General features: G+C 38.0%; 1 protein-coding gene across 1 annotated transcript in view; it reads left to right on the top strand.

Moving 5' to 3' along the window:
- ZSWIM6 (zinc finger SWIM-type containing 6) overlaps positions 1 to 20,064 on the top strand; it is a 117,090-nt gene that overhangs the window by 57,488 nt on the left and 39,538 nt on the right. The window contains exons 2-4 of the mRNA XM_082497001.1: positions 6,281 to 6,637; positions 15,869 to 16,017; positions 16,541 to 16,691. Of these exons, the coding sequence (XP_082353127.1) occupies positions 6,281 to 6,637; positions 15,869 to 16,017; positions 16,541 to 16,691 (657 nt within the window). The remainder of the gene's footprint in view (positions 1 to 6,280; positions 6,638 to 15,868; positions 16,018 to 16,540; positions 16,692 to 20,064) is intronic.

Raw genomic sequence — 20,064 nt, 5'->3', positions numbered from 1 at the left:
GACCACAGTGATCAGCGGCTGCTTTTGAGCAGCAGAGATGTGATCAAGCTTGGCTTAAGCGGTTAGCCAAGGTCTTTGTCTAATGAATGTAATTCATTGAACAGTTCTCAGAGTTGAAGGTTGGGCTGCAGAGGGAAGTTGTAGAAGATTTTTTTTCTTTAAATGCGGCTCTTGAATTCATAGTGTTGGGACAAATAAATCTTGCTTTTCAAGTCACTAGTGCTGTCACCGTTAACAGCATGCATGTTCTTGGACATATGCCAGCACTAGTGAACTTTCAAGTTGTCAGTGGAGCGCGTGCATGGAGTTATTTAATGCTACTTCGGATTCTGCAAGCAAGAGTGCTAAATACCAACTCCTGGCTATTGCCTTTATGAAAGGGAGTCGTGGAATCTGGGCATTTGTTTGTGATGGGTCCTCTGTAGTGTTTGGGTGCAGTGGTAATGCCAATTTTATTCTAAGTGGCAGTGCTTGCAGAATTTATGCTCTTCTATATCCTGTGCATTCATTACATACAGTAAACATCTTATGTGCTGCTCTTGTTAATTAATCTTTTTTTTTTTTCCACTCCTCATTATCTTTGTATCAGCATGTTTAAGGTACCATTTTCCATTTTAAATCAATGTTTTCTCTGGTTTGTAAATAGGCTGTTAACATTAGCTTCAGGCTGAGTGGTGGCATGCAAAGTTTTGACTTCATAATAATTTCAAAGGGTGTTGTTGATCTGTTTTTGGAGTGTTCCAAAGTTCAGACAGAATTGAATGTAGGATACTACTTTGCCATCTTAAAGGAATACCACTTCTTAAAAGGCAAAATTTGAATGAGGTAAACATGGTTCAGACTTTTGCTTGTCTTAGGAAAAAAAATGCAACCACTGATCTAAGTTATGAAAAAATAGCTAATGGGCATAGTTGGAAACTACTTTCCATAAGCATCTCCTGTTGTTGTTGTTTGGTAGGCAAGATGAAGCAGAGGTGTTTTCCACTTTACATAGTGGTGATTATATGTTTGCTAAATAATATAGTAGTCTGAATAAATGTCAGCTGCTAGACCTGCGAGTTAATTTAAATGACTGTTAAAGATAGAGGTTATGATTCTGTTTACCAATGTAAAGTTATGTAGGGGTAGGTTACCCACCTAGGCCTTGCATGCTGAAGACTCCCCAGCTCCCAGAACAAGCTCTTCCACTTTTTTCTCTATAAGTAACCTTGTCTGCTGGTCTCTTCTTCTGTGAATGTAAAACAGCTCATGCATTTCTCTGACTAGGAGTATATATATGGTTCTTGTAAACTACTTGGAAAAAGCAGTGGATCAATATTAAGGAACACATCAATTTTCCAAATACAGTTGGTAGCATGTTTCCTGATTTTTAGGATAATGTGTGTGTAGTGAGTGAGGCATGCGTAGTGTTCTTGAAAGGTGCATGGCAGAAAGCTATTCAAAAGCACTGTTTTTTAAGCTTTAAGGTATTTTTGTTACCCAGTTCTGACACTTTTGTATTTTCTGTAAAGGATAAACAATACCCAATGGTGGTGTATGGTTGCATTTCAATCAAAGCTTGGAATTGCAAGTGTGAACTTAAAATGATTTTTTTAACCACTGGAATTTTTGACAGCACAGATGTATTTTTAATATGCAATGCAGGTTTGCATTTTTAATAGATTTTGTTAAAGTACTATTATTTTTATGTTCATAAGAATAGCTTGCTATTTTTTAAGCTGATAATGTGTTTGGTTTGATGTCATGTTACTGGTATTTTTGAATAGGGAGCTAGAAAGTCTGAGAAATAATTATTTTTTTCAGATAAAGTTCACTCCATAATAGCTGCTGTATTTTTGACTGAATAACATATGAATGCAGCTCCCCTTGAACGAGAGGTTTTTTCTTTGATTTACTTTTTTCCTGTCTACAGGACATCCTCAGAATTTTGAATGCTAAATAATCAAGAGAAAAGAAACCAAGGATCTAAAATTTTAGATTGAATTACTATTTATAGTTAATTTAAAAGTTGTATTGTGCTCCTGTTTTATTTCCTTGAACCACAATGCTGTAAAATCTCAGCATTAATTCCACACAAACCCCCCAAACCCTAGCATTTTACATAGTGTATTTTTCTGATAGTTTTTGTTCATTTTTGTAGAATTGTTATGACTGGAAAAGACCTTTAGTATCAAGTCTAGCTGTTACCTAACTCTGCTGGACCAACTTCTCAACCATGTCCCTGAGCACCATATCTAGATGGCTTTCAAATACATCTAAGGATGGGGCTTCAGCCACTTCCTTGGGCAGCCTGTTCCAGTTTTTGATAACCCTTCCAGTGTAGAAATTTTTCCTAGTGTATAACCTAAACCTTCCCTGGCACAACTTTGGTCTGTATCTTTTTAAAATGCATCTTTGGCATTGGGTATATTGAGGAAGATGCTTTGTAACACCAGGTGACAGTAGAAATGAATTAAGCTTGTGAGATATCAATAATACTTATTTAGTGCAGTAACTTTGCTTGTCCAATTGGATTAGTGGAACTCACTACTTCAAAATTTGTTTTTGACTTGAATAAGTAAAAGCCAAACTGCTGCTGCTTCTCTGCATGCCACTGTCGTTTCTTCTCTTTAGAGCCTTACACTTTGAAGTTCTTTATTTGTTTTATTCTAAATTATTTATTTTTTATGACAAGCATATATACTTGTGCTGGCCAATACTTACATTGTAGTAACGTGAATTTTCATTTATCAGGCAGCTTTACAGTCCCAGAATGTTTTTAGTTAATGGATTGGACGCCATCAAACAGATTTTTGGCAAAAATTGCTTTGTAAAATTCACTGACTTCTTAGTGCTTTCCTCCTGATGGCACATTGGCACAGTCCCCTCCCCAAAGTACAGCAGCTGAAAACCCTATTTTTTTGGCTGTTAAATAATTTTTGTGATGTGTTTGAGGTGTGTTCAACAGCAGTGAAATCACTTTGTAAAAAAGCTTCATTTGATATGTTGTCATAATGCTCCAACTGCTTTTCTAAACCCAGTTTTGCAGAACGGAAAGCCTCTGTGCATTGAGAATGTCAGCAGAGCTGGAAATACTGGTCACGTGCTGGTTTGAAAACAGTAAAACATTTTGAACTGCAGCAGCTGAAGGGAAAAGGTGAAACATGCCTGCTCTATAAATAGCTTCTGCAGCGAACACATGCTTTTCTGCTTACAACTCTTTTGTAGTCTTTAAGTAATAATGAAGAAGCTTTTTAGTTTATAAGTGAAACATTAGAGTTCTTGTGTTTTTTGGGTTTTTTTTTTTTTGGAATGGATAAATATTTCCAGCAAAGGTTTCTAACTTTGAGTAAAAGAGGAATCACCTGTTTGAAGGGAAATACCTATTTGTAGTGAGCGCTTGCAGAGACTGCTGAAGAGACTTTTTCTGCTTCTTTGGATCTGTTAATGAAATGTCATTGTCTTTAAGACCCCATGCATGTGATTCCTTTCACCTTCTTCCAGGAGCGCGTCACATCTCTCGTCTTGGCAGGCTATAAATTTCTGCTTTCTGGCAAAGCACAGTGCACCAATCTTTTACCTGCTACTAACTTTTCATACTTTATTTGGAGAATATTGGATGGTTAGGTTAAAGATTAAGGCTGTGTCTGTGGGAGGGGAACAGCCCTCCCTGTTGAGTACTCTCCAGTGTTGGGGGCAGTGGAGAAGGTGGCATTTGATGTCTGGTAGGTTAAATTATAAAAGCCCTACCAGGGCTTGTGAGCTGAAATGTCCTGAATTGTTTTCTCTGCTGTGTTGAAACCTTTTTAAAGGTCATATTTACTAACAACCATTTCTTTCTTTCAAAACACAAACAGAAAAAGAGAAGGAAAATAATATTTCATAATTACCAGGCGTAGACACGACTGCGGCATAGTTAATACAGAGCTGCTACATTTTAGACTGCAAGGGCAGCTGATGTTTTTGTTTAAACCCTCTGTAATTTAAGAAGGGTAGGTTAAGTAACTTGACTGTATTAGTGCTGTCATTGTTTAGACCAGGATCTGTTTATAAATGTTGTTGCTTGTAACATGAATTGTCAAAAAATCTCAATGGAGAGGGAGCTGTGTTTGTGTCTGAAGAGTGCGGGCACTTAAAGGCAGGCTTGCTGTTAACTCTAAATATTTCTGGAGACGTTTTTCTCTCTGGCAAGATTTTAATTTTTTGAATGCTTTAATTATATACTGACAAATTAAAAGTGATAATATTGCTGGAGTAGCTGGTTAGGTTGTTTTTTTTTTTTTTTTAAATCAGTTTAATAGAAACTGTTTCATTGGGTCTTTTTCTACTGGAATTAATGGAAGTTCAAGTACTTAGAGTAGGAAGGGGTGGGATCAGGCTCTTTCAGTGTTCAAGTGTTAGGCTTTTCCTCAGCTCATAGATGAGACATATGTATGTGTCATAGGAAAGTGATATTAAAAAGAAAAATCTTCTGTGCAGTTTCTTTGGGACCACCAATTCAACTTTTACTGGGAATTAACCTGAAATAGAGCTGGCTAAGTTTCAGCAAAGCCTCTCTTTTTGAGAGAAGGCACTTACAGGTGCTTGCTGTGACTACTTAAAAGTTCCAACGGGGAGGAGCTCATGTGAGGGGCAATTCTACACCCCTTCTCTGTGCAAGTGTTGAGTGGAGACGAGAGGAAGACTATTGCATATTCCTGGGCTTGTTTGTCCACCTCCCTTCCTCTCTGTGCACTTTGCAGCTTACTGCCTGTTCAGCCTCGACTCTTAACTGCTTTAACTGGTAAACATCCTCCTGCAAAGTTGAGGTTAGTGTGTGCCTATGACCTTCTTCAGGGCAGAGTATCAGAGTACAACAGTTGAATGTAATCCAGGCAGTGATGCTGACTGCACAACCTGCTCTGAAATGTACAGTGTAAACAAATGGAAAAAATGAGATATTTTCCTCTTCGGTTCCTTGAGGAAAACTGGAGGAGCTTTTTAAAAACAATTGGAGATACAGTATTTTGGACTAGAATGATGTATATATTTCTTTTTTTCCGCACTTAACTTTCATGTGGTGCTGCTTCATACAATACACTTTTCTTGTATTTCAAGAATTCTAAATCAGTTTTGGACTTTGAGGGGCTGGTTTTGTATTATTTCCATTATAAATAGTTAATATGTAACAACTTACTTGTAGGGTCCGTCCCAGATTTTATATGCACTGTATTTTCAAGTCTAATACTGGTACAGCATAAGAAATATAGTTATATTGCCCTGTCTCTATGCCTCTGACTTGAGCCAGAATCATAGAATCGTAGAGTCATAGAATTGAAAATCAATGAAAATAAATTGAAAATCAATGTCATGCTTACATAAAACCGAAAAGAAACCCCCAAATTCTGCTATTCAGTGATAAAGTATTGAGAGCCAAACCTGGGCAAACAGAAGTGGGTTTAGGTCTGATCTTCAGAGTTTGAGACCTTGGTTGAACAGGGTGCTGTGTTGACTAGTGGCATTTTTGCTGAAGTGAACATCTTTCTTACGGTATACCATTACTTCTTACAATGCAAGAAAACCTAGCCCTTTTGCCTTGTGCTTTATTACGCTGAATGGAACACAGGACCCTAATGCAGATTTCTGAAACATTGCACACATATCTCATTCAGTATTATAAATCTGATATCCTATTTGTTGGTAGCTGCGGCAGTTTCCATCTCCAAAGAGCTATGCAAACATAGCCATCCTACTGAGTCAGTTGGGTGAAGGTGAGCTTTAACGTGAGCTCAGTGGTGGGAGAGGTAACAGCAAAGAGGTTAAGTGAGCTGTGTCAGTGAGTCAGTGGCAGAGTTGAGACTAGGACCTGGGTTCATGCCACTAGAGTGCACTACTTCCCTCTTACTGAGAGAATGGTTAAATTTGCTGGTAGGTGCTGCAGGCTCCCTGGTGGGGGGTTTGGAAAATTGCTGCCAACTTGCTGAGTTACTGGTAGTTTCACATTGGTCCTAATCGGATGGGGCTCTCTTCTGCAGCTATCATTTACCAAATAAATGTTTTTCTTACTTTCAGACTTTTATGAATGTTGTGATGGAATGGAAAAGAGGGTTATAAACTAGATTTTTATCCCCCTTTTGATTTTCTTGGAGGTGAAAAGGGTACATATAAAAGAAAGGGTTAATCATATTTGTAATTAAAGCAAGTTCTTTAAGATATATAATTTCTCAGAAATGTATGACGAAATTTTATTAACAAAAGGTTCTTGATAATGAGATACAGTATTTGCTTCAATTATTAACTTTTTTTTTTTTCCCCCATGCAGGTTTCCACTTGAGTGGCACAGTGACAGAGCCTGCAATGCAATCGGAGCCAGAAACTGTTTGCAATGTAGCTATCAGCTTTGATCGTTGCAAGATTACCTCAGTGACCTGTAGCTGTGGAAACAAGGACATATTTTACTGTGCCCACGTTGTGGCACTCTCTTTATACCGGATCCGCAAGCCAGATCAGGTCAAACTGCATCTTCCCATTTCAGAGACACTCTTTCAAATGAACAGAGACCAACTACAAAAATTTGTACAGTATTTGATCACAGTGCACCACACAGAAGTTTTGCCAACTGCTCAAAAGTTAGCAGATGAAATTCTTTCTCAGAATTCAGAAATCAATCAAGTCCATGGTGAGTTTGATACTTGTTCTTCCTTTTGCTTCCTTCCCTCTTTGGTTTTGAGCCTTTTTGTGGCATTCAGGAGTGTGACCTGCTGAAGTCCCTTCCAGCCAGAATTATTCTGTGTTCCTGTGGTGTTTATGAAAGAGAATTCTGTTACTGAACCTTCACTTTAAGATGTTTAGAAAGCAGTACTTTTTGGAAAAGAGAAAAGAATTCATAAGCAATGAGCTTGATGTCTTCAGCACTGTTAATATGTGGCCTGATCTGCTTCGTGCTTGTATTTTCCAGCTATGAAAAACTGAGTGGTGGTGTTCTTTGTGTAGCCACATTGCTTAAAGGAACTGTCTTACCAATGGCATTTTTTTGTTATTCTTTTTTGAACTAATCTTCTGACACTTGAATTGTGCAATTTTGTTTAAATGGCAAAGTGTAAAAGTAGGTAGGCGTTACTGTTTAGTTTTTTTTTTAATTAATTAAATATACTTTTATTATCCTTTGGGATTTGGTTTCTATATGAAGTCAGGAGAAATAGAAGACTTGTATTTCAATGTCTTTTTCCTGTTAGTGCTGCAGCAGCCTTACAGCATCAGCAAAGGTCTTGATCTTTCCTGCTCTTTCTGCTGCACATGGTTTTAATGGCTCTTAGATTTTTCTACTGAACATCTTATGTTTGTTGAAGGGTGCTGGTTGTGACTTGAGGCTTCTGAGGTGTCTTTTCTGTGGATCCTGCTGAACTGAAAGTGGGTAATTGTGGGTTTGAGCTGACCCAGCTACTTTTATTAGAGTCCTGTGTTACTGCAAGGTCACCTGATAGAAATGTCCTCTAAGGTGGCCAGAACTGTAAGCATAAGGGCAGGTTGGAGGGGAAGAAGTTATCTAAATATCAAAAAAATCTTGTGTTAGATATTTAAGAGTGATGACCACTACTACAAAGAATTTGCAATACAAACACAACCAAGATACAGTCTAGGCAGAACAAAAGGGAGTCTTTCCAAGAGCAGGAGTCATCTGCAGCCTAGCCCCTCTCCTTAGGGTCTGGTGACCCTTGCAGGCCCAGTCAGGCAGTGCTGCAAGAAGGTGAATATCGGGAACAGTGCTCTGTTTTTGGTTTTGTGGGCTATAGGGATGTGGCCAGGGGCAAGGAGGTTGATCTAGTTGTTAAAGAACATAATGACAAGGTGATTGGCAGAGTTGCCTGGTGATGACAGAGAGAAAGGGAAGCTAAAAAGGAGATGCCGGACGTTAAGCAATAGAGGAAGATGCTCAGATGTTGTAACCTGAAGTCACGTATCACATGAGAGTTGGTAATATCCTAAGCATAAGGAATTATGGGGAAGGAAGAATTATGGTGAGTATGAGTGGCACAGAAGATTCAGTCAAGGGTGATTAGAAAAGGGGAAGTTGGGGGTGGGAAAGGAAGGACAGGTGGTGGCTATATATGGCTGTTTTAGCTATACTGTGGCTAATGTAAGAGAAATGACAAGCTGTTGCAGAGAGTGCTTTAACTTCATCAACATTAAGTCTGTAATTATATTAATCATAGGCATGTTACTTTGTCAGCTATTTTCTTATTGTCAAAATATCTCACAACTCATTGCCATTTGAAGTATTTTTAGAGACATTTGATGTTTATATCAAATAGCAAAAAGAATAGCAAACAAAAAACTAAGCTGACAATCAATTATGAAATTTCACAATGACTTTGAGTAGGGTAGTTTAAAAATATCCACAAAACTAAAGTGCTTCTTACATGTGTTGCTGTTTTCCTAGTAAGTGAGATTGCAGTATGTCTTTATTGACTGTTAGTATTTCTTAATAAAATACCAAAAACTGAAGTAGCAAATCCAGGCAGTGTAAGAAAATAAAGAGCTATTACCAAAGAAAGCTGGGTTACACAAGAGAATCTAGAGTCTCCTTTTCCTTTGAATGCCATGAAACAATGGTCTGATTTTCTTATATGTTTACAACGCTAAAAATGACAGGATTCTTTTAAAGAAAAAGTAAGTTCCTCTGATTATGTAGGAAGTAAGTGTTCTTCTGGGATTCATACTGTAGTTCTGTTATTTTAATCTTTAATTAAATTTCTTAAATTAAAAAATACAGGTAACCAAAAGAAATCTACAAAAAATAACTAAAAGAAATCTATCTCTGGTTCTAATAGTATAGGCTGGTGAACATAAAATCACCGCTCAGTCTGTCATATCTCCTTGTGCTGCAGACATTCAGCTTGTAATACAAAACTGTCTTGTAGACCTGTCTTGCACTGAACATTTTAACCTCAATAAACTTGTGTTTGAAGAGGGATTATATTGAACACTGCTTGAAGGCACAGGTAAGTGAGAGGAAAAACTTACAAAAACTTTCGTATGAAAGTTAGAGGAAACCTGGCACAGAAACACCAGAAAGAGCTTTGATCAAAGGGAAGTCCTGAATCTGGAGTTGGATGAGGAAATTCTTTTCGGTGTTACCTAGAAGTGTTTTAATTACCGGGTTGTTTTATATAAAACTTCAACTTTTTAATTCTTTCTCTCATAGTGGCTGTACTACTTCTACTTTTCATGTGTTTCCAGTGATAGGCAAAGGAAATCAGCTCTTGAATACTGTTTATTCGTACATAAGAATGATCTGGGACTTTGAAGAGCTCTGACCGCAGTGTCTTGACTTGCTTATGAGCTGGCTAGGGAGATGGAACTACAGTACTTTCCTTTCACAAAAGGTGAATTGGATAATTGTTCATTTGCTCAAAATTGTCTGATGCAGCATTTGATGACTGGCTTTGGCCACTTTCTTTGTGAAGGAGGTTGCTGGGGGACCTAGTGAAGTGACTTACACTGACACGGGTTTTGAAATGAAAAATCCCTTGGAGTTCCTGGCTGGGTAGAAATGATTCAGTATACTTTCTTGCTTCGTGGCTGAGCCTCACTGCAGGAAGAAATAAGGGGATGTGATTAGAAGCGCAGGAATGTATTGTCTGTTCACTAACTTCAGGAGAGGGGAGTGATTTATTGGGAATCCTCTTCTGTATTTGCTATACTAATTTTCATGTGGTTGCGACTACATTGCAAGAGGGTTTTGCATGTTTTTAGAGCACAAAAAGCACCTCTAGCATTTGATAAGACATGTTCTGATTTTTCTCATGTGGCACTGTTACAGCTGTACATATTTTGATTTCAAAATCAAAAGTCTGTGGGGTCTAATCTTCTGTACTGAAGATAACTTAGGTTTTCATACAATACCCTGATGTCTGCACTGCGTAACTCTTGGCTTCCTGTTGAGTTTCAATTTGGGGCTGCTGACTCAGAAAGCTGGATGTAGGTTTGGATCCTGGTTAGCTGAGGCTGGCAGGTGTGTAAGCCTAGGAGGAGAACAGTCAGGGTGATGGATTGTCAGCCAGGTTTGTCATCTTGGATCTGTCTTTTCTTAAGTATGAAGTTTTCACATAAATGAATTTGTTGGAAGGTCAAACTACGTTCCTGAGAATTTGAGTGGAAATAGAAAAATAACTGGGGGGAGGGGGGAGGAAGAAGGTCTATTTGCATATTAATCTCCTATTAGCATTGCTTTGTTGTTATATGCATAGTGGAAAAGGGTCTGCCTTTTATTGGTGTAAGGACAGCCTAGCAAACAATTTCATATTTACCTTTTAAGCTGTACTGTTTCTTTCCTGAGTGTTTTGTGCTGCTGTTGCAATCTCTATTCTTAAATGTCTATATGGATTTCTCCAGGCTTTCTCCCGTTTTCTGATTTTCCAATTTGCAATATGAGTCACTCACCAGTACAACACCATGTGCAGATGAACTCAAATTTAAAGATGGAGGAACCAGGAGAAAGTGGTTTAAGTAGACTTGTCCTTGTATTCTCTGAATCAGAGGTAGCTGGGCAGTTCTTTCTGTATTTGTCCAGGAAGATCTAGGTGCATCTGCTGCAAACATTAATCTGTAACGTATATTAGGACTGCTGGTTGAGGAATTCAAGAAGGAAACATGTAGCAAAAAAATTGCTTTAAAATAAAATTTCAGAGTACCTAGGGCTGTTCATATATTCTGTTAAGTTCCAAAGGGCAATAGGAGATACAAGTGAGTATGTGTTAATATCAACTGAGTGTATGTAACTAAAATGATGGGCACTTTAGTGGAAAATTGTAGGTTAGGATAGGGCTGAACAACAGAATACAATATATTGCTGATCTACTGGAAAAGGGAACATATAATATTAAAGAAGATATGTTACTAAAACTCATGATGGAATCTTTCATATGGCCCTGCTTAAACTGGCAAAATTGATTGAGAGACTAGTTGCAAAAGAAGAATGTAGGAAATGGCAAAGGAGCTTCCTTTCAAGCAGGATGAAAGTAAAGTGCTCCTCCAATGCTTATGTATAACTGTTTAGTGAACCAGACAAGACTAGCCAAAACTAGAGACATTTCAGAAACCCAAGTAGATTGATAGCTGCAAAATAACATGAAAAAATAATGTATGAAATTAATATTTTTAGGAAAGGTTTTTCCAGATACATTTAAACATTAAAATAAAACTTGTTGTGTAGAAAATAAATAGTGAGATTTTGTTTTGAGACAAGCAAAGTAAAAATAGATGAAAATAACACATGGTAAACTCTACTGATAAGGAAGTTCTTTTATCTACCACACCCATGTAGACTTTGAAACTTATTGCCATATAATGTTTGAGACATGGATTTTAGCAGAAGAGGTTAGATATTGTCAGCAGATAAGTTTACGGATTTTGCTGTATGTGCAGGTGGAAGACAAAGAATTTTTTGCAGGTTAAAAACCTGTTGGGAGTTTATTAACTTTCCTCAGCAACTTAGAGTTAGCCTGTCCTGTCTTCATATTTTCTGTTGTTAACACTGGCTGCTTCACAGCAGTTGCTGTTTTTCTTTGACAGGTGTTATTCCACCCAAGAGTTCTGAAACTAAGTACAAGATGAAGTGACTTATGTCTAAACTTTGAATCATTTGGGGAATCAAAGGCATAATAATATTTTTGAATCATTAATTTTATGATCATTGGTTCTATGTAATTATTGTTTAGAATAATTCTGAGCACACTAAGTTTATAAAACCAATTACTGTTCTGTTGTGAATCAGTATACAGCGGTACTGTTTTCTAGCTGGGACCATTCAATCTTTGCATAGTACTCAGTAAGTCATGCTTTTTACTTGTAATAATTTTTCCATATCTTCTCCTTAATGCTGCTGTGGGATTACATTAAATAAAATTTTACTGGTCTACAGTTCATTTAAGATTATAAAATGAAGTTCAAAAAATTTTCAATATTGCTATGAGTAACATGCCATGTTTTCGTCTGAAGACAACATCTTGTGATACTTCAGCAATAAGGATTAGGGAAGTGGATTACTTTCTGTTTTGATGAAATTTCACTGTTGGTCTGTACCTGAGTAGTTTGCAATATAGGTGATTCTTAGCCTCTTTCAGTCAACAGTCCTTGCTTTGCTTCTGCTTGCTTTTTGAGGTGACGTTCTCCATATACAACACCAGTTCTTGAATGTGGTTGCTTATTTGAAAGCAGTTCTCTTAAAATTGCTATGTAAATGATCAAAGTGTTTATTGTTTTGAAATGCTTCTGCTTCTTGGAACTCGGGAGTTCACCATATTTAACATATAATCTGTTGTGACCATAAATATAAAAGGCTGTTACCCTGTTTTCAAATTTTTTTGGAGGTGTTTAGTGCTACAGACAGTTTTGTACAGTGTTCCTGCTTTGTTTGATAAGATTGCAATTTAGTAATTTTAGTAAAAAAGCATGACCAAGTATGCATGGCTGTATCTGTATACTGAGTATAAATACTTTATTGTATATAACTGTAAGTACCTGATGTAAAACCTGTTTCAAAGACCAGCCATGACAGAAGTTAAAACCAGAGGTTGGAGGGAGGGAGATTAACATGTTAGTGTCTATAAAGTGACACAGTTTAATTACAGGTTTTAATATTTAGTATAATTATACAGTACTCTTCACTTTCACAGTTCAAATGTGAACTAATTTATCCTCATGACACCCCTCTAAAGCATGTAAGTAATACTTTTCCCTAGTTTATAAGCGGGCAACTGGATTTGGTCTTGGTACCAAACTGTACTACAGAGTTTAAATTCAGGACTGGTCATGTTCCTCTCTACAGCTGAACTATCCATTTGCCAAAGCCTCACAGTGCCTGTTTGGGGCTGTGCTGCACCCTGAGCGAAGCCACCACCTTTGGGTTGTACCTTCAGCTCTGCCTGTTGTTGAGCCTGAGCCTTTCTCCAGGGTATTGGTAGGGCTTTGTCTTGCAGCTCCTGATGCAGCTTCCTCCTGTTGCTTGTTCAGATAGTTCTTGTCTACTCACCTGGTTCCATGTCTTCAGAAGAAATGTGGCAGTGTGGAAATCCTGTTTGTTGCCCAAGAGTGATCTGTTTGAGTGGAAGAGGAAACAGTCTAGATTAATCAGTGTGCACCTGATTGTAAGTGCCTGCAGTGATCTTGAAGTGCCTCGTTGAGATACATGGAGATGGTTGTGTCTTGACCCCAAAACAAGAGTGATTTGGGCAGGGGAAACAGGCATCCTAGTGGTGCTGCTGGGAAAGTCAGTTGCTGCTTTCGTGGGAAGGTGATTTGGACTCATGCCTGATCTGACACACTGTGTCCGTGCCGTCTTAGTCCATGGCTATTGCTGAAGACTGCCAGCAGTGTTGGAAGATCAGTGAATTACAACTGTAGCTGGTGCTGGTTACATGTATATTGAAATTTCTTTATACATCTCAATTAAAAATTTTGATTGTAGTGTAGCCTGTATAAGATTTGTAAGGAAAAATCGCTCTGTCAGATGTATCTGTAATACTGTGCTGAACAGCATCATAGAGCTCAGACCCTCAGCTTGATGTCTTCAGCTTTTACAGTCTTCTAGCCTCCTAGCATGAAAATAATGCTGGTGTAAGTATAGTGATGCTGAGCCCCTGGGGAAGGTATATTTGGGATTATGCTGGGAGAAGAGGCCTTGGTGAGGGCAGTGCTGCTGGCCAGGGGCAGTGGGCGCCCTTGTTCCTGTAAAGGAACCTCGTTGTTAAAGAATCTGTGGTAGCTGTGTTGAAATTTAACCTTCTAACACAAACTAACTGATGAGCTTTTGGTAAAATGTAAACAGTTATGGAAGGAATTTTGGTTCTTTCCCTAAATAGGGAAGCTTAGCTGAGAATCTTGGGCTATTTTTAATTCAATTTAAAAGTAGCCATACCAAGATTATTTAAAGATAAATCTCCAGTGAAGTGAGGGATAAATATAAGTGTATTTTGGATATTAGTGCTTTTATGTAATTTCTTTTCACAAGTCTTTCTGTGTGTTTTAGAGCAATGAAATATTTAAACTATTTGCAAGGTGATACTGCAAATGTGGCTCTGTTCAGCAGCTGCACTGCTTGTTCTCATGTGGTTTATTTCCCTTTCTGTCTTGTTCTTTGCAACTGAAGACTTATCAGCATGTATTTTGTGTAGCTGACTGAATTGAAAGCCCCTTAAAACTAACATACTGAAGATGGAAGCACTTGTAGAAGAGGAGGATTTTTCAGTCTTTGCTTTTTCTACTGTCTTGGGCTTGATTCCTGTCTTCTGAGACACTGTTATGGTTCACGTGGAAGGCAGGAAAGTTCATTCACATCTTCAAAGAGAAAATTTCTTATTAATCTAAATGTGTGTATATGTATATAGATATATATATATATACACACATCAGAGCAGTGTTCCCAGCTGTAGGCTCTGCAGTTGGAGGCAGTTCAGTAAGTTGCTGAGCTGGAAGACTTTTTTTACTTTCTCAGCAATTAGTAGACAAGACATCTCTCTGACCATTTAAATCTTCTGGTTGTATTTTCATTGAATAAAGATTCCAGCATTCCCTGTGACCGCTTAAAATCTTCACCTACACGGCAGACCTGCAATTCTGAAACGAAGGCTTGAATCAATAGAATCAGTGTTCGATTCTTGTACACCTGAAGAGTTGTAGCTATCTTCACTTTTCAAGTTCTCAGGACTTCTTTGAAAAAGCAAGTTTTTATGAATCTGACTCTGTAATTTTTGTTCCCTGCCTGTATCCTTTTTTTTGGTTAGAGAGGTAACATGGACTCAGATTTAGAAGTGATGGTTGTGTAATGTGATTCAATGTCTAACATCTTCTCAAAACCTAATGGAGATAGAGATTACACAGTTGTGACAAGCCCAAAATCAAAATGTCAAGTTAACTTGAGTCTTGAGCATGCTTAAAATACCTTATATCTGGTATGGTGATGCACTACCTTGAGTTGTTTCCCTGACAGTCTAGATAAGTGCTTTTCAGCCTTTTCAGTTTGAATACCTTTTAAAAAATATCCCATGGAGATGCAAGCATCTTTAGAAAAATATAGATTGCTAGATGGTGCAAGAACTTGTTTTAATTAATTTTGTCAGCCTTTAGAAGAGGCCACTGGTGGGAGAGAGATCAACTCAGCTGGTCTCAACTGCAAAATTTGAGTTAGAGCAGCCTGTGGCCAAAGCAGTGCCTGATATAAATCTAGTCACTTCAGTTCACACTAGGCTGATTCAGATAGAGTTGCTCTGAATTGACTCTGTGCTGATGACATTGACTATGTGAAACTGATCCTTTGGAAGAACCACAGTCTTACACAGCTGTAACTCTTATTTGTGATGGAAATTTCTTTAGTGCTTTAAGAATTTGGATTTGTTTGGGGATTTCTTTTACTGTTTGTTTAGCTTTGCAGAGCCATCACAGCTCAGAGGCACCGAGGTGATGAATTTCCTCATTTTCATCAATAGCACCGCTCACTAGCAGTCACTTAAACCTGAGCAAGATTGCTGAAGGTACAGGAATTGCACAGGTGTTGTGGGGAGAGTGGTTTTAACATCACAGTTGTAGAAATGCTGTGCAAAGTCTAATTTTCCTTGTAAAAGCATTCTAATATAGCTACTGAGACAGGAGGAAAAAACCTCACCTTGATTGTAATGTTTTGTTATATGATATTACTATTTTAAATACCTTTTCATAGGCTGTAACTTCTAAGTGCTTAAGACTACTGAGGAGAAATCTAAGCCTGTTTTAAAGAATGTTTAGATTAAAGCCAAGACATCCAAAACAGGACAAAACACAAATCCAAAACCCTCTGCAGTAGTCCTGTCCCCTGGACCTGTGAACCTTTCTTCTTTATATAGAACATAATGATTTCTTTCATTGCTGTTTGCAGGTGCTCCTGACCCAACAGCGGGTGCTAGCATAGATGATGAAAACTGCTGGCATTTGGATGAGGAACAAGTGCAAGAACAGGTTAAACTCTTCCTCTCCCAGGGCGGATACCATGGATCAGGGAAGCAGCTAAATTTGCTTTTTGCAAAGGTGTGTTGAGTACTCTAAACCTTCCCTTTTTTCTCTCCCCCATTCCCCAAGCCAGTCTGTACTTGTTTGGTCTTGCCCAAAGTCCTGTTGTTCTGAAACAAGACAAAGCCTTGGGAACATGATGGCATCTTAATAATGATTTGTATAGCAATGGACCACAATCTGGTGTGTCTTGAGATCAGTTTAAGGACATAAAGTAACATTTCAACCGTGTGCAGCTTTGCTGTTCTCTTCCTTCCCATCTCCAAAATGTTGGAGAAATCTGTAGAAATTAGTCTTACAACAGTTTGCATAATACACCTGTAGATTACTTGTTAAAGTGTCTCTGAAGAATTGCAATGGGATGCTGAAATCGGACTGTTAAAATTGGGAAGGCAGACTGTTTTTCTACCTAAAAAAAAAATTTCATCACATAAATTACATTTCTGATTTAACAGAGGTAGATTATTTGACACTGCGGCATATTGTCTGTACTGTGATTGCTTTGTTTTTTCAAGTTTGTATTAAAAGATTCATTTCCTAGGTGCGAGAGATGCTAAAGATGAGAGATTCAAATGGAGCTCGCATGTTGACCTTGATAACAGAACAGTTCATGGCTGACCCTCGTCTGTCCCTTTGGAGACAACAAGGAACTGCAATGACTGACAAGTATAGGCAGCTCTGGGATGAACTGGGTAAATGCACAGACTTCAAAATCATTTAGGTGTTCATATGTATAATGAAGAAACAATTACATATTTGGGGTGAAGAGAAACTTCATTATGGTACCAGGTAAAGCAGGGAGTTCGCAGTTTTGCTTGTTCAGTTAAGGCTGGGGGAAAGTGAATTTCTGATCAACAGCATGAGACAATTGCAGTTGGAGGAGAGGAAGCATGGTATGAAACAAGTACAATTGCAACAGGTTGTAAGTACCCGAGGTTCTAAAAAGAATAAAGCAAAAACCGAAAGCATAGTTACACAACTAAGGGTAAGTATATAAGCCACTAGTGCTAAACTGGGAAGGTTAAGGAAGAAATCAATTCATAACTAGATAGAAATAGAATGCAAAGGAGAAGATTCATTGAGAGTATGAGAACACAGCAACAAGGGAAAGTAGAAGTCCATTATGGAGCAGGAAAGGAGGTCGAATAACAGAGGGCTAAAACAATTGACACTGCTTTGCAGGAGAGTTCAGTTGTGACCAGATACATGACATAGGTGTACAACAGAGAGAGGAACATGGACAGAAATGGGAAAGGGATATTTAAACGGGTCAGGTCTGAGGACACTTGCTTTAAAGTGTTCCAGAAACTCGCTAATACAGTTTTGAACTACTGCTTCAGAATTTCTCAAAATCTATAGGAATTTGTGGTAGGGAGGGGAAATTCAAAACAACTTGAACATATTTGTCACCAATATTTTAAAGGTGGGTAGGTGAGTGGAAAGAATATTAAATAAGCAAAACATTGCTTTCCTAGGTATTACTGTACTGGAGCAAACTACTAACCAGCTGGTGTGTGTGTGGAAGATAAAAAGAGATAAAAGACAACCTGAATTATTTATAATACAGTGGTAAATCCAATTTGTTTCCCCAAAAGATAATTCACTGAGTGTATGAGTGAAGGGATTAATACGTCTGTCTTAGCTGTAGTAGGGTTTTGGTTGCTGTCTTGGAGGCTTTCACAGAACTTGAAGTAGTTACCTGTGCTGTCATTCAATCTGGAAAGACGCTTCATGTCTACACTTAAAGGAGTCTGTCTTTAGATGTGTGCAATATTGTTATGTTTGACTTGTGTGGCAATGAACACAGAAATAAATATTAAATAAAAAACAAACAAAAAATCTTACAGATCATGCCCTATAGAACATTATGTAAACATTACAGAGGAGAGTGCCAAAGACCATAATGCTCTTGATACATTTTAAAGATCCAAAATCAAGCTAAATGAAATTAAATCCAAACAAAAATAACATGCTTCATTTCTAAAGGAAAGAACAAAAGCAAAACTTAAGTTTTTCACTGCCAAAGGTTAAAGATGACAATGACTGATTCCATGTTGACTGGTGGGCTAAGACTGGATATAATCTGTTCAGCGTGAATTATGTTTGCTCTAAATGAAGCATTAGGCTAATAAAGCACCAGCTATCTCATTGAGATTACAGATTTCTTTGGTGGAAAGCCTTAATATCAGAGCAGGCAAAGCCCTGTGAGAGAGTGTAGGTATAACTACTTGTCTTCAAGTGTAACAACCCTTTTAGTATGTTACTTTTAAGATGCCTTGGCTTGTTGGGAATAATAGTTTTTGCCAAGCAGGACACGTGCTTAGCTGGACATGTACGCCGCAAAATTGTATCCCGCCATACTGAAAACTGGAGGGTCTCATGCTTCATTGCTTATGTGGGTTGAGCTGGTAGGTGGTGGGAGAAGCAGAAATGTGTTCTCCATCTGTTACCTGTAGCAGTGTTACCACATGCCGCCAATAAACATAAAAGGTTTTGTTAAATTTTCTTAGTGGCTCCTCTTCTTGTTTCATATTAACATCATTTTCTTGACAGCACCTGTCTGGAGGTAGAGAAGGTAGAATCTCTGCCTGTGGCATAGAATAAGCAATATTTTAGATTAAATGAATTGATTAGTTTACCTCTGTTTAATCAGAATTATAGGTGCCACTCAAAAAGCTACAGTGCGACTGCCAGCCTCATCACCTCAGGTGCTGTATTTGCAATCTGAGGCAGACCCTGTTGTTTCAGTTGTGAACTGCTCTGCTGCCTCTAGCAGTATCAAAATACGTTGATCGTGTACCATGGTTTCAATTGCAAATACATTTCAATCACTTCAGATGCAGAGTAGGATAAAGGTAGAACTTAACTTCATTCTTCCATGACCAGCTTGTGTTTATCTTGCTAAACTTTCCATTTCTTCCCTACATGAGTAGGATTTCTTGCACTGATGGTTAGCAAGTTCACTGAAAATTGTGGTTAACTGGGTGAATCTCCAGTTTGGCTCCTACTTTGTGTGAAAGTTACAAGCTGCTGCCATGTCTTTGTTAGGGTTTTGCCTTGAATTTCACTCAAATTAAATACATCCCTTTTTCTGTGTAAAATGTGCCTCTCAAAAAAAAAAAAAAAAAAAGTGAATGTGCAAAAGTTTGAAGGAGATTTTAAGGGAGACCAGTTACAATAGCAAGCTGCAGAAGGAAGTGCAGGATGGCCCTGGCAACATATGATCTGTAGTGGCAGAGAACTCAGACATGACGTTTAAGGGGGCGACGTTGTTATGTTCTGAAATAAAGTTGGCTTCATGTCTTGTCATCTTCTAGGATGTCAGAGAACTAAAATATCAATAAAGGGTGTGAGACAGGCCTTTGCATACCTAACTTTTGTATTATCTGTTCCGAGTAATCTGGGAGTGGCATGTATGTCTGTCTTTAAAAAAAAAAAAAGTTTTATCTATGCTTTCATTTATTTTGCAGGTAGGTAGCAATTTAACATTGTAGTTATGAAGAATTTTAGCACATAAAAAGTATGTAAATATAGACACTGCTTAATAAAGGCTTGCTTGCTTGCCCTGGTATGCTATCTGCCAACTGCTAGGCATATGGCCACTTTGTCAGTTCCATCTTGGCATAGGTTTTTAAGCATACTTAAATAACTTCAGCTTTTTTCATTGACTGGGTCACTTGGGCCTTTCATTAGAACTTAACTGATGCTTCCTGCCTGACATTGGGCATTGGCAAGGGTACTGGAAAGACACGCTGGGCTCTAATCAGAGTTCCTGCTAAGTCTATGGAAAATTGTTGACTTCAGTAGAAGTCAGATTGGGTTTGAATGTTTGAAGGTGTTGAGTTTAAAAAAACAAACAAACACAAACAAAAACAAAACAAAAAACCAACCAAAAAAAAAAAACCACACCAAAAACCCCAAAAGAAACCAACCTACCCAAACCCCACAAATACTTCACATTCAAGTGTGAACCTGGTGATTTTCTAATACAAAGTCCTAATTTTGCAAGCAATTCATGATTCAAAAGCCTGAAGTTAACAAAAAGCCTTACACATAACTAGCTAG

This window comes from Vanellus vanellus (assembly GCF_965231255.1).
Source record: "Vanellus vanellus genome assembly, chromosome: Z".
Lineage (NCBI taxonomy): Eukaryota > Metazoa > Chordata > Aves > Charadriiformes > Charadriidae > Vanellus > Vanellus vanellus.
Note: the sequence above shows the minus strand (reverse complement) of the source record. Positions and strands in the feature narration are given on the sequence as shown.